At 41.8% G+C, this 15,727-nt stretch overlaps 1 protein-coding gene across 1 annotated transcript in view; it reads right to left on the bottom strand.

Annotated features, from left to right (window-relative positions):
- Positions 1–15,727, bottom strand: part of LOC140201439 (beta-soluble NSF attachment protein) — a 41,391-nt gene that overhangs the window by 10,815 nt on the left and 14,849 nt on the right. The window contains exons 6-9 of the mRNA XM_072265550.1: positions 13,035–13,090; positions 12,861–12,945; positions 7,043–7,147; positions 3,821–3,889 (exon numbers count right to left, since the gene is read on the bottom strand). Of these exons, the coding sequence (XP_072121651.1) occupies positions 3,821–3,889; positions 7,043–7,147; positions 12,861–12,945; positions 13,035–13,090 (315 nt within the window). The remainder of the gene's footprint in view (positions 1–3,820; positions 3,890–7,042; positions 7,148–12,860; positions 12,946–13,034; positions 13,091–15,727) is intronic.

The following is a 15,727-nucleotide window of genomic DNA, read 5'->3' as shown; positions in this document are numbered from 1 at the left end:
CAAAGTACTTAATAAGTTCATGTACCATTTCTTTATCCCTCATTTACTACCTCTCCAATGTCATTTTCCAGCAGTCCAATATATACTTAGTCTCTCTTTTACTTCTTAAACATCTGAAAAAACTTTGTTTTCATATTTTTATATTATTGTCCAGTTTTATATTTTATATTTTATATTCATATTTTATTTCATTTTTTCTCTCTATGGCTTTTTAGTTGCCTTTTGATGGTTTTTAAAAACTTCCCAGTCGTCTAGCTTCCCATTAATTTTTGCTATATTATCTGTCCTCTCTTTTGCTTTTGTGCTGCCTTTGACTTCCCTTGTCAGCCATGGTTGCCTCATCCTCCCTTTAGAATACGTCTTCATCTTTGGGATACATCTTTCCTGCACCTTTTGCATTTCCCTCAGAAACTCCATCCATTGCTGTTCTGTTGTCATCTCTGCTAGTGTCCCCTTCCAATCAACTTCGGCTAGCTCCTCTTTCATGCCTCTGTAATTCCCTTTATTCCACTGTAATTATGATACATCCAATTTTTAGCTTCTCCTTCTCAAACTGCAGGGTGAATTACACCACTTCCTCTTAAGGGTTCCCTCACCATAAACTTCCTAATCAAATCTGGTCATTACATAACACCCAACCCAGAATTGCCATTCCCTTCATGGGTTCACCACAAGTTGCTCTAAAAAGCCATCTGGTAGGCATATTGCAGATTCCCTTTTTTGGAATTCAGCACCAACCAAATTTTCTCAATCTAACTGCATATTGAAATTCCCCATTCCTATTGCAACATTGCCCTTTCTACATGCCTTTTCTATCTACCGTTGTAATTTGTAGCCCACATCCTATTGTTTTGATGTCTGTAGATAACTCCCATCAGGGTCTTTTTATCCTTGCAGTTTCTTAAATCCATCTACAAAGATTCTGCATCTTCTGATTCCTTGTCACCTCTTTCTAAGGACTTGATTTCATGTTTTACAAATAGAACCACCCCACTTCCTCTGCCTACCTGCCTGTCCTTTTGATAAAATGCGTATCTTTGGTTGTTAAGCTCCAAGCTATAATATTCTTTCAGCCACAGCTTGGAGATGCCCACAAAATCTCTAACTGTCAAAAGGTCATCTACCTTATTCAGTATTCTGCACGCATTCAAATATAACATCACCCTATTTGATTTTGCCACCCCCCCCGTTGCTCTTTAACTCCTCCCACTGACTGTAATTTTGCCCTATCATCAGCCTGTTCTTCTTCACGGTCACACTTAGATGCTGCATCTACTTGTATACCAGCAGCCCCATTCTCAGCCCTATCACTCCAGTTCTCACCCCCATGCCAAGTTAGTAAACCTGCCCACAAGCATTTTGGTTTCCCTCGAGTTCAGGTGTTACCTGTCCTTTTCGCACAGGTTATACTGCCAGAAGAGATCCCAATGATCCAGAAATCTGAAACCTGCCCCATGCACCAATTCTTCAGCCATGCATTCATCTGCTAAATAATTCTATCCTCACGGGCACGTGGCACAAACAGAAATCCAGCTTTTCAGCTTTCTGCCTAACTACCTGTACTCTTTCACCCTCCCCATTTAGAAAGTCGTGGACCCAATCTGAGACATCCATAACCCTGGCAGCTGGGAGGCAACATACCATCCAGCTTTATACATAAAAGTTGCTGGTGAACGCAGCAGGCCAGGCAGCATTTCTAGCAAGAGGTACAGTCAACGTTTCGGGCCGAGACCCTTCGTCAGGACTAACTAAAAGAAGAGCTAGTAAGAGATTTGAAAGTGGGAGGGGGAGGGGGAGATCCAAAATGATAGGAGAAGACAGGAGGGGGAGGGATGGAGCCAAGAACTGGTGAGTCTGAGTCCAGTTTGTCTCTTTCCCATCCAGACAGCCAGCTTTCTGCTGCTCTGATTATGGAACCCCTAGCACAACTGCACTCCTCTTCCCTTCTGTGCCACAGAACCAGACTCAGTGCTGGAGACCTGATCACTGCAGCTTCCCCCAGTAGGGCACCACACCCCACCCCACCCACTATCCAAAGTGGTATACTTATTCTTGAGAGGAACAGCCAGAAGAGTCCTCTACAATGGCTGCTTATTCCCTTTCCCTCTCCCAGGGACTTGCCTCCTGCAACCAAGGGAGGACCTATTTATCATCTTCCTGTACGAGTCAAAGGTCACTGAGCTACAGCTCCAGCTCCTTAACATGGTCTACATGGAGCTGCAGCTCAATGCACTTTGTGCCGATTAGCTGTCAGGGAGACTGGAGGTTTCCAAAACGTCCCACATCTCACACAAGGAACACACCACTTCCTCCAGATCCATTCTCAGTACACTAGCTATGTATTAACAGACAAAAAAAAAACTTACTAGAAACTTTCTTACTTACATAGAAACTTTGCCTGTGCTTACCGAGCCTGTTCTCACCTCAGCCTGTTGAGTCAAAGCCACACCACTCTAACAATGCCCACTCCAAAAATGGCTGCTCCCCTTATACCTCTTAACTGTCCCCGTGCTGATCACCGCGTCCGATAAAAAGCCGAAAAGCACCCGAGGTTTTTTTAAACCACATGCTGCACCACCAATGTAAGACCTCTCATGCTGGCTGCCACCCACCAAGTAAAAAACAAACCAAACCCCAACCCTAAATGCTGTCAGTCACTAAAGCACTCACCTAATCAGGCAGCCTTTTAAGGAAGAAATTGAGTTAATGCTTCAGGTTAGTGGCTTTTCTTTAGAATATCATCAATCTGAAACATTCACTATTTCCCTCTCCACCTCCTGAGTACTTCCAAGATCACTTGCCAATTTCCAGCATTCATAGTATTTTGCTTTTCACTTTTTGAAAAACATTCCAAAATTAAACTAAAGTTTTAAAATAATATAAACAACAAAAACACAAAACTACCTATATAAGGAATTCTTTTGGAAATCAATACTAATCTTGCAATTTTTCTCTTCTGTTGAAATAGAAGGAAGTCCCTGCACCTTGTCTGAGTTGAGAACTTACAACACAAGTACTGGAAATCTCAGAGCTTCATGCTCTTGCTGCAGAGTCTAATAGGAGTCTAGTTAGTGAAGAGCCCACCAATGGGGAAACTGCTGGAACACAAGTACCTGCACTTTTGAGGTTTGCATGTTTGTGAAACCCAGCGGCTGTGTGCTGCAAGCATTTCTGCACTGAATTAAACCCAATCGTTTCTTTCACATTGGGCCCAACATCTGATTTTTAACAATGAGGGTATTGTGACAACTTACGCTCAGTTTTATCAATACTGATTATTGTATTTCTAATTCCCATGTCCTAACATGCAACAAGTTCCATCACCCTAACACATTTGAGGTCACCTTAATATGATCCAATTATTAAAATTCTCTTTAATCTATAAATCACTCCCAGTTCACATCCTTATGCTCAATTTTTCATCTCATCCATTTATTTTTAATCTGCTTTCCTGTATTTCTAACTGATTAATCATCACCAAATGCAAAAGTTGCTCCGCTATTGACAGCATTATACTTAATTCCAAAAGCCTTAAAATCTAGAATTTCTTCCTGTAAGTCCCTGCAATGCTCCTTTTCCCTCACTGAAATAATTAAGCTAATTATTTGACTGGATTTTTGGTCATCTCATACATGGCTTGATGTTCATATTTTAATTTGATAAAATGCCACATGGTACTTTACTGTGTTAAATGCACTGTACAAGTAGTTTTCTATTTCTCAGTCCTTATTAGTGGTTTTCCTGTTATGCAAGAACTGAACTTGCTATTTCAAATGCGAACAGAATGTGTCCATCTCTTTATTTGATTTTCAACAAATACCTTTAAAAGTTTGCATTCTCGCGAGTCTGAAAATGCTGGAAACATTTCTTCATACTTCTCTAAAGCAAGCTAAAAAAAATAAAATCAAGAATTTAATTTCATTCCCCACACATTGAGATGACATGGACACAATACATTGGCACAGTATTAACTCAAATTCGTCAACAAAAGAATGGCTTTTGCCGTACATAACGTTCAGTTGACGGGAACATTTCGTGGGCATGTCAGCTACAATTGTCAATTAGTGGGTTAAATTCAGCAACCTGCACAGGAAACTTTTGGTGCTGTTGTGCTGGTTGGGCAGAATGGTTTTTCCAACCAGAAAATAGGCTCACTGGAATACACAGAATGAACTATACCAACATGTACATTAGGGTAAGGAGGAGGTCACTCAATCCCTTGAATGATTAGTAAGATTATAGCTTATTCCACAATGCACTCTCAATTCTAAATTATAAAATAATTGACATACTTATATTTATGGTGTTCTTAATGCTTACTGTTTTTTTTTGTGGTGCATCAGATCTGGAGTAACAATCATTTTGTTCTCCATTACACTTGTCCACTGGTGAATGACAATCAGGCCTAATCACACAACCTGCCTAAAATAAAATCCAAACATTCTGTTCCCTCTATTTGAGAAAGTTTCAAGAAATTGTAACACAAAAAAACTTTTTTTTATATACATCACCTCATCTCTTACACTGTCAGCATCTTATTTATTCTAGACTCTCCCAGAGGAGAAAATGTACTCTCCACATCCACTCTGTTAAGATCTGTCAGGATACTTCAAACAAAGTTACCTGACAATCATCTGAACTCAAACGGATACAACCATATTCTGCCCAAGCTTTCCTCAGAAGACCTTCTTCCCGAACCAGCAAGAAGAAGCTGGGATTAAACAATCACTCTAGGTGGGGAAAAGAGGACTGGTAATACAAAAAGTTAGAAGTAGAATATAAAAAATGTAAAATAATTATTTCAGGTTGCTTTGAATCTTTCAAGTATTTACTCCATTTTCTTTTTAAGGGAACTAAACCCCACAATTAGAAGAGTAAAATTTCAAAGCCACACAGGCTCTTTGAGACTTGCATATCATTTAATTAAGCTACATATGGTCGATTAAGCCGCGACCTTCAGACTGGGAGTACTGGATAATTATCCTAATTTCATGCAAAGACCAGTGGAGAGTTTAAGTGCTGGCAGCAGAATCGTGCTCAGTGGGTGAGCAGGGTTTCACTGACACAACCTTCCTGATTTATACATGCACCAGCACAGATAAATACACCAGAGGTTGCTTCAGTTTCTTCCCATGAAATCTGTGCCAACATCACCATTAATTATTTACACATAAAAATTAGGATTATTATTCTCCCTCTGTTTTGAGAAGAAAGTCACTGGGAATAAAGAGCTAAGAGTTTTAATTTCAGTTCTGTTGTGGGATGGACTGCACCACTCTCCATCCTCTAGGAGAAAATACCTCTCTTCCCACCTCTCAAACATTACAGGGTTTACAGATTAGCCTGAAACTTCACTGGATCAACTACAAATAAGATGGCTGCAAGATGCCTGTGTAACCCGTGTTGAGTCTCACTTCCGGATATCCCAGAGCCCTTCCATCATCTGCAAGGTACAAGTCTGGAGGGAGATGGAATAGTCTCCAGTTGTCTGAATGAGTGCAGCTCCAATGACACTCAGGAAGCCTGACATGATCCAGAACAGAGCAGCTCACTCGGCTAGCACCCCATGCGCTACCCTAAACAATCCTTACCTGCACTTTCAGAGCCCAGTGGCTGCAGGGTGTACCATCCGCAAAATGCACTGTGGCTCCAAGCCACTAAGTCATTTCCATATCACCCACCACAAACATGTGACCTCTTCCACAAGAGGGACAATGCACATGAACTCCAACAAATTCCCCTCCAAGTTGCAAATCATCCAGAGTTAGATCACCATTCCTTCACTGTTACTGGTCTAAACCCTGGAATTCACGCCCCGAAACACAATGCATCAATATCCCTGAGTATAGGACTAAAGAAGTTCTAGGCAGCTTCACAAAAAGGGATGGAAAACAAACATTGGATTTGCCAAATCCCACAGATTAAAATAATTAGTGTCCCAGCACTAAAAACACAAATCGTAAAGCAACCACTATGTTCTTTGCCAAATTAATCTCTCTGGAACATCAGAATATAAATCAGACAGAGTCAGGTCTGTTACTCAACTCTCCCAGCAACACCATGAGCATTCATCATCATCCTGACCCATGTCGTATGAATTGGGCAATCATGGTCTTTCCATGACCATGACTGTTCTTGGCAAATTGTTCTCCAGAAGTGCCTTGCCGTTGCTTTCTTCTGGGCAGTGGCTTCACAAGACAGGTGACCCCAGCCATTATCAATACTCTTCAGAGATTGTCTGCCTGGCACCAACGATTACACAACCAGGGCTTGTGATATGCACCAGCTGCTCATACAACCATCCACCACCAGCTCGCGTGGCTTCATGTGACCCTGATCAGGGTGGGCTAAGCAGGTGCTACACCTTGCCCAAGGGAGACCTACAGGCTAGCAGAGGGAAGGAGCTCCTTAAACCTCCTTTAGTAGAAATGTATCTCCACCCCACCACCCTAACTGTGTGCATTACCTTCATTACTATCTCATGCAATAGGCAGCTTCTTTGGATATGGGAGCTCCGATTTTCCAAGCAATGCTGCTAACAATTCACACGATGATTGTTATAAAAGCAACTACCTCTAAATCTGCTTCTAAGTCTTCCAAAGATTTCATGAGATTTTATGGTATTGAAATGAAAACTACAAATTCAAGATTCAAGAATATTTAATGTCATTTCCAGTATACAAGTGTAAAGAAAACAAAATAATTGTTAAAATAATATACTATTTTTCTCCTCCAAAATGTATGTAAGCTTGTTCTTAGAACAACAACATACCAGTCTTTTCTATTCTTAAATCATGTGAGATTGCTAACTTATGTTTCAGTGGAAGGAAATTCATTCTTGAGCCCTAGGTAGTGACTGTTCACATCAATTCTAACTGGTGATATAATAACTGGCAGAAATCAAGTGCCCTTTTTTCTTATCAGGTCAAGCTTCATTTTAATCCAAGAACATGGACTTTATTATATGAACTATAAAATATATTATTTCATATTTACAAAATATATTATATATATGTAATATATTTAATGAAGTAATACTCACCTTGGCATTCAGCTCATCAACAATAAAATGGCACAGTGCAGCCTTGAAGAAATATTCCTTTGCACTATATTTCAGCAATGGATTGTCCATTGTGTTGGTCCCAACCTGCAACACAAGAAGCCCTTCAATTGCACTTGACTAGATACAAGCAAAAAACAATTAAGTAATTTACACCCTAGGTAATAATATTGTCTTCAATTGTTGGTGATAAACTAGTGCCTGAATACAAAACTTCAATGTTCTAGATTTGTCAACAGAAATAATTATCAGGAGTATAACGTCGAAACTGCGGCATATTCCAGCATCAAGCTAATACCATCCCAAAACAAATATTAATCCTGACAACTCTCTGGAAATTCTTCAAAACGTCTACTGTATTTCTGAAAATAATGGGCTAGTTACCCAATGCTGAATTGCCAAGAAGCCATGGAAATTCAAAAATAGAAAATCAAAAGCAACTTCGTAAGAATACCTTGAAGTTTTTAATTTGCCTTTTATTTTTGATAGAAACATAGAAACATAGAAAATAGGTGCAGGAGTAGGCCATTTGGCCCTTCGAGCCTGCACCGCCATTTATTATGATCATGGCTGATCATCCAACTCAGAACACCGCCCCAGCCTTCCCTCCATACCCCCTGACCCCCGTAGCCACAAGGGCCATATCTAACTCCCTCTTAAATATAGCCAATGAACTGGCATCAACTGTTTCCTGTGGCAGAGAATTCCACAGATTCACCACTCTCTGTGTGAAGAAGTTTTTCCTAATCTCGGTCCTAAAAGGCTTCCCCTTTATCCTCAAACTGTGACCCCTCGTTCTGGACTTCCTCAACATCGGGAACAATCTTCCTGCATCTAGCCTGTCCAATCCCTTTAGGATTTTATACGTTTCAATCAGATCCCCCCTCAATCTTCTAAATTCCAACGAGTACAAGCCCAGTTCATCCAGTCTTTCTTCATATGAAAGTCCTGCTATCCCAGGAATCAATCTGGTGAACCTTCTTTGTACTCCCTCTATGGCAAGGATGTCTTTCCTCAGATTAGGGGACCAAAACTGCACACAATACTCCAGGTGTGGTCTCACCAAGGCCTTGTACAACTGCAGTAGTACCTCCCTGCTCCTGTACTCGAATCCTCTCGCTATAAATGCCAGCATACCATTCGCCTTTTTCACCGCCTGCTGTATCTGCATGCCCACTTTCAATGACTGGTGTATAATGACACCCAGGTCTCGTTGCACCTCCCCTTTTCCTAATCAGCCACCATTCAGATAATAATCTGTTTTCCTACTTTTGCCACCAAAGTGGATAACTTCACACTTATCCACATTAAATTGCATCTGCCATGAATTTGCCCACTCACCCAACCTATCCAAGTCACCCTGCATCCTCTTAGCATCCTCCTCACAGCTAACACTGCCACCCAGCTTCATGTCATCCGCAAACTTGGAGATGCTGCATTTAATTCCCTCATCCAAGTCATTAATATATATTGTAAGCAACTGGGGTCCCAGCACTGAGCCTTGCGGTACCCCACTAGTCACTGCCTGCCATTCTGAAAAGGTCCCGTTTATTCCCACTCTTTGCTTCCTGTCTGCCGACCAATTCTCTATCCACATCAATACCTTACCCCCAATACCATGTGCTTTAAGTTTGCACACTAATCTCCTGTGTGGGACCTTGTCAAAAGCCTTTTGAAAATCCAAATATACCACATCCACTGGTTCTCCCCGATCCACTCCACTAGTTACATCCTCAAAAAATTCTATGAGATTCGTCAGACATGATTTTCCTTTCACAAATCCATGCTGACTTTGTCCGATCATTTCACCGCTTTCCAAATGTGCTGTTATCACATCTTTGATAACTGACTCCAGCAGTTTCCCCACCACCGACGTTAGGCTAACCGGTCTATAATTCCCCAGTTTCTCTCTCCCTCCTTTTTTAAAAAGTGGGGTTACATTAGCCACCCTCCAATCCTCAAGAACCAGTCCAGAATCTAACGAGTTTTGAAAAATTATCACTAATGCATCCACTATTTCTTGGGCTACTTCCTTAAGCACTCTGGGATGCAGACCATCTGGCCCTGGGGATTTATCTGCCTTTAATCCCTTCAATTTACCTAACACCACTTCCCTACTAACATGTATTTCGCTCACTTCCTCCATCTCACTGGACCCTCTGTCCCCTACTATTGATGGATCTCATCAACCTCTCTCTCATACCATTCAGTTAAATTATAAAATTTCTACCACACGCAACCTCTTACTTTGGTCTATGGTCAAATGATGCCAAATGCCTCTAGGAAGCTACCCACAAGACTTAATTAATCTTGATATCAATGAGGTTTGCTGATGGCTATGGTTGGGATAGGGTCATCAGAGCTTGCAGCTGAATTTCTGACCTTACCGCGGACCATGCTAGCTTATTTGCATAAGCTAGAGGCAAGAGGACTGCATTCTGAACTCCTTGCTGTGTTTGACTGTGTAGTGACCACAGCACTTTGCATGAGTGACCACAATTCCATTAGTTTTAAAATAGTTCTAAAGAAAGACAGGAATGGTCTATGAAGTAAGGTCATACACTGAGTTAGAGCCAAATTTGGAGGCATTAAATGGGATTTTGCAGAAGTTAGATGGGTGAGACTGTTTGCAGATAGAAGGACATCAGATAAGTGGGAGACTTTTACAAGTGCAGTAACTGGAGTTCAGGGGCAGCATGTTCCTATTAGGTTGAAGGACAAGGCTGGGAAGTTTAGGGAACTTTGGTTATTGAGAGATATTGAGGCTCTGATCTGGGACAAGGAGGTACACATCAGGATTAGGTAGCTGGGAACAAATATATATGAAATACAGGAGTACACTTACAAGGGAAATCAGCACAGCAAAAATACAGGAGATGGATCTGGCAGGTAAGGTTAAGGAAAGTCCCAAGAGATTTTACAGGTAGATTAAGAATAAAAGAGAGGCCAGGGAGATAACAGGTCCCCTTGAAGACCAGCATGGTTGTTATGCATGGCTGTTATGCATGGAGCTACATGAGATGGATAAGATTTTTAAAGGATACTTGTCATCATTTTTCCTTCCTGTGGTAAAGATCATGGAAGCTAAGGAACCAAGGCAAATAAGTTACAAGTCTTGGACTAAATAAGGATTGCTAAAGACAAGGAAGTTCAAAGCACTTTAAGATGGATAAATTCTCAGGGACTGACTAAGTGCATCCTAGTACCTTGTGGGAAGCAAGGGAAGAAATTGCAGAGGCTGTTGCAAAGATATTTGCATCATCTTTAGCCATGAGTGAAGTTCTGGAAGACTGGAGGGTGGCTCATTTTCTGTTATTTAATGGCAGCAAAGATAAGCCTTACAGGGTTGCAAGTGGATAAATTACTAGATGGGATTCTAAGGAACAGGATCCACTAGCATTTTGATAGACAATGATTGTCTATCAGATCTGTTAGTGTTTTTTTTGTGAAGAAGTAACCAAGTGGACTGATGAGGGCAGGGTAGTAGATGTTGTCTTTAGAGACTTTAGCAATGCCTCTGACAAGGTCCTGCATGGAAGCCTCATCTGTAATGTATCACATGGGATCCATGGAGAGCTACTATAGCTAACTGGATATGTAATTGGCAGAGGTTTAAGACAGAAGCAAGATTTAAAAAGGAACCCAAGGGGCAACTCTGATGTATTTATGCAACAAGCCACTGCAGGAAGCGGTTAAGGCAAGTACAATAACAACACATAATAGACACCTGGACAGGTACACAGTGAAAAATGGTTTGGGATATGGGCTAATTGCAGGCAAATGGAATTCGCTTAAATATGCATCATGGGCCAAAGATTACTTTGAATAGGTTATGGAGTTTTACTTCAAATTTCAAGTCTTACCCCTGCTTAAAAAGGACTGTGATGTTGTTTTATTTTAACATCTGAGGTCTAACTTGAAGGAGATGAAGGGGAATAAGTAGAAAATTGCATTGTATTATTTGCTCTTAATATTTAAGAGAAAGTCAACAGTAAGAGTTTGCTACTTTTGTCTAAAGATGTGGAGTTTTGTAGAAACTAAAAATAGTCCAGCATTGAAGAGCAATAATCAACAACACAGGACTTCTCAGGTTATGAACACCCACCTTACAAACCTCTACATACGAACGAGCTCTCATATTAGGAAATTCACAGCTGATGTACTTATACTGCACAGGTTCCCCTGTCCACTACCTTCTATACCTCTCTCTCTGTCCATCCCCCATCCCCCACCCCCCCGCCCTCTCCAGCCCTCCCCCACCCCCTGCCAATATCTCTCGCTCTCAGTCAGGATGGTGCCAAGCTGCGATGAGTGTTGAAGTCGTGGTTCAGACACAGTTATTTTTTAGGTTCGTAAAGATGACTTTGGTGATAAGAGTGGGGAGTTAGGGTTTAGGGAAAACAAAATAGGGGAGATCTGTGCAGGCAGGTGGCACCAAGGCCGGTGACACTCTAGGCTGGCAAGCCAGGAGTTCGAGGTCCCATCATCGGCGAGTCCTGGGGTTGATAACAAAGACTGAAGCCTGTCTGCAAGCCCACTGGAGGTTGAAGGCCTGAAGGCAGCCTGTTCTGGGGTTGGAGGCCTGTCTGCAGGTGGGTGTGGGTAGGTGGGGAGGGAGGAAAGGTCCATTTTTTGCCGTTGTTGTTTTTAGTTGCTGCTTCTAGTATCGTTCTGTGGAGCACTGCGAACATGCTACATTGGTATTGAAACGTGTGGCGATACTTATGGGCTTCCCCAGCTCAACCTTCGGTTGCATTGGGTGCTAACACAAATGATCCATTTCACTGTATGTTTCGATGTATATGTGATAAATAAATGAATCTGAATCGTTCCCATGAACTGCAGAACTAGTTTCCTTTCTCTCTTTCTCCACTTTTAGTCATTGTTCTTTCTTTTCTGTCAGATGCACTTTTGATACCATTCATAACAATAGTGTGGTTACCATCTCAAGTGATTTTTATGCATTTTTTTAAACTTATGGACAAATCAACTTATGAAATTTGTAAATTAGGAACCATTTGTTATTCAAGGAAGGCATGTAAATGTTAGACCAAGTAACAAGAAAGCAGTGGGATTTCAAGGCTAGGAACACAGACTCAAAATAGATTTGAAAAGCATCATTCATCTGTAGTTCGGTCCAACATTATATTAAGCAGCTCTCTAAGTGGCTGTATGTGCCCATGATGTGCTCCCACTTTGATGAGGAAACAGACAAGAGAAAAAAATAGATTATATTAATCGGGAGAAAGGGATGAGACAAAAGGATGGATGGAGACGGTCTAGAGGACGTTCACAAGAATGATCCCGAGAATGAAAGAGTTAATATCCGAGGAGCGCTTGATGGCTCTGAGCTTACATTTGCTGGAGTTTAGAAGAAGAGAGAAATCCGATTGAAACCTATGGAATACTGAAAGGCCTAGACAGAGTGGATGTGGAGAGGATGTTTCCTATAGTGGGGGAATCCAGGACCAATGGAAACAGACTCAGAATAGAAGGACATCCCTTCAAAACAGAGGTGAGAAGTAATTTCCTTAGCCTGAAGGTGGTGAATCTGTAGAATTCATCGCCACTGCTGCAGAGGCGAAGTTATTTGGGTATATTTAAAGTGGAGGTTGATTAGTTCTTGATTAGTAAGGGTGTCAAAGGTTATGGGGTGAAGACAGGAGATTGAGGTTGATAGGGATAATAAATCAGCCATGGTTTAATAGCAGAGCAGACTCGATGGCTCAAACAGCCTAATTCTGCTCCTATATCTTACAGTTTAAATGCACAACAAAATGAATCCCCCATTATTACTAACCTGCTCATAAATTTCAATTGCCTTCTGATACTGCTCCAGCTGTGCAGCATACGCAGCCACTTTCAAAAGACACTTGTTAGCTGAACTGAAACAAAGAAGAGCCAAATCAGTTGTATTTTTAAAGCGATGGAATAGAATTCATCTATTCGTCAGAGATAAGATTGCATTAAGTACCTGTTTGATTCTTCTCCTTTGTAATAATCTGCAGCTTGTTCATAATGAGCAACAGCCTGGGAAATACAAACAAATGTGTAACAATGTTTAAAAGCCACAGATCTTCTCCCTGAGGCGTTCTTTATCAGATTCTGAGGACTTCTGTACTCTATTTTACTTAAGGCAATTGTTGTACTTCCAAAGGATTTTCATTCCCCTTTTTATGTACGTCAGCAATCTCAGTCAGATTAGTTTTCTAATTCACAGGATAGGGATAGATGTCACACCACATTGGAGCACTGTGCACCATTCAGAGAAGCAATGTTTAAAGAGAGTCTCAAAGCACTTCATAGGCCAAGACAATGCTTGATTCAAGGGAATTCCAGTTACGCAGAGAGATTGTGATATCTGGAATGGATCTATCTATGACAATGAAGGTCAAGAGTTCAATCTGAGGTGCTCAAAATTATGAGGGTTTTAACAGTTCAAGCCCATAGAAAGAGTTTTCCCTGGAAGTGGTTAGGGTTTTAGAAAAATATCCCTAAGTGCAGGTAGGGGAATAAGGAGGAATTTTTCATACTGAGGATTCTTAACACCTGAAATGTACTGCCTGAGATCATATCTCATGAAAGCTTTCCATAAGCAATTGCATCTCCACTTTCAGTATTTTCAAGAGTAAAGGGGCAAACGCACAGGATCAGAAAAGGCTGCAGAGCATTGTAACCTCAACCAGCTCCATCATGGACACTAGCCTTCCCAGCATCGAGGGCACCGACAATAGGCCATGCCTCAGGAAGGCAGCACCCATCATTAAAAGACCCTCACTATCCAAGACATACCCTCTCCTCACTGCTACCAGCAGGGAGGCGGCACCGGAGCCCGAGGACACACACTCAATGTTTTAGGCACAGCTTCTTCCCCTCCACCATCAGATTTCTGAACGAACCATGAACATTACCTCACTATTTTTCATATATTTATTAGTGTAACTTACAGTAATTTAACGTATGGCTCTGTACTGCTGCTGCAAAACAACAGATTTCCTGACACTGAATAGTGCTAATAAACCCAATTCTGTATCTAGAGTGAGAGAGAGGAGGGGAGGGATATATATATAGGAAAATCCCCTCCTTCAGTACTGCAGGCTTTATGAGCAGCAGCTAGGTATTAGCATAACCCTCTGTGGATTTCTGTTGTGTTCTCACCATTTCACAATGACTTAGATGAGGGAGTATAGCTATATATACAAATATGCTGGCAAAGCAAAACAAAGTAGCTCAATCGGTAATTGAGATGACATTGGCAGATTCTAACAAGAACAATAATAGATTCAAGGGCATTCTGTTGGGAGCTGACAGGATTGAGAGCAAAGGAACATTCAACTAATTGTTAATTTGTAGAACCTAGTGGTAACTTAGCACAGCCCCATGCTCAGAGTGCTGGAGGAGCTCGGCAAGTCAGACAGGAGAATAAATAGACGCCGCTTCATCAGGACGAGAGAGGAAGGGGGTAGAAGCCAGAATAACAAGATGGGGAGGAGAAGGAATGCAAGCTGGGAGGTGATGGGTGAGACCAGGTGAGGGGGCAGGTGGGTGTTGGGGGAGGGGGGGTGAAGTGAGAAGCTGGGAGGTGATAGGTGAAAAAGGTAGAGGGTTGAAGGAGGAGGAATATGATAGGAGAGGAGATGGAGGAAAGAAGAGGCACTGAGGGAGGAGATGGACAGGTGAGGAAAAGGGGCAGGAAGGGATGGGTAAGTGGGGGGGGGGGGGAGAGAGATTACCAGAAATTAGAGAAATCGATGTTTGTGTCATCAGGAGCTGCTTCTCCTCTGACCTGACTGTGGCCTTATCATGGCAGTAGAGGAGATCATGGACCAACATGTCAGAAAGGGAATGAAAAGTCAAAGTGAAAAGGGGGACCACCAGGAAACCCCAACTTCTGTGGTGATCAGAGTGAAGGTGCTCAACGAAACAGTCCTCCAATCTACACCTGGTCTCAGCAATGTAGAAGAAACCCCACCGGGAACACCAGGTGGAGCAGACGAACCCAACAGTCTCACAGGTGAAGTGTCGCCACACCTGGAGGGAATGCTGGGGTCCTGAATGGCGGTGAGGGAGAAGGTGGTGCAGGGGCAGGTACAGCACTTGTCACGCTTGCAGGGGTAAGTGCTAGGACGGAGATCAGTAGGGAGGGACAAGAGGACAAGGGACTCATGGAGGCAGCAACCACTCTACATGCTTGCTCAAGATTTCCAGCATCTGCAGAATCGCTCTTGTGTTTATAACTAGAGAAGCCTTTTTTCAGCCTCCCCCCAACTCACACTTATTAAAACATACTTCACCATCAGCGGCACATAGAAAGCATTCCGAAGTCCACTTAAGAGGAAAGTAGCTATGATTGAAAAATTAAAAATACAAAGCTGAGGAGAGGGAGTCTCATGGCATTCAGCTGAGAATCCAGCATGGACAAGCACCATGGCTCTCTAAACCCTTTATAATTATACAAAGTTAGCACCAAAATGTACAGTGCCTTGAAAATCGTTCAGCCCTCACAACTATTTTCACATTTTACTGTCTCATTTTCTAAACCTGTCAATAACTTAATCAAAGTTAAAAACCCAAAATTGTGAGGCTGAAAAAGTAATCGTCCCCTTTGCAATTACAATGATAACTTTCTCCTCAGGTGCAATATATAGTATTAACTGACCAACTCAC

This window comes from Mobula birostris, chromosome 8 (genome assembly GCF_030028105.1).
Source record: "Mobula birostris isolate sMobBir1 chromosome 8, sMobBir1.hap1, whole genome shotgun sequence".
NCBI lineage: Eukaryota > Metazoa > Chordata > Chondrichthyes > Myliobatiformes > Myliobatidae > Mobula > Mobula birostris.
The sequence above is the reverse complement of the archived record's forward strand: the minus strand, read 5'-3'. Positions and strand labels throughout refer to the sequence as shown.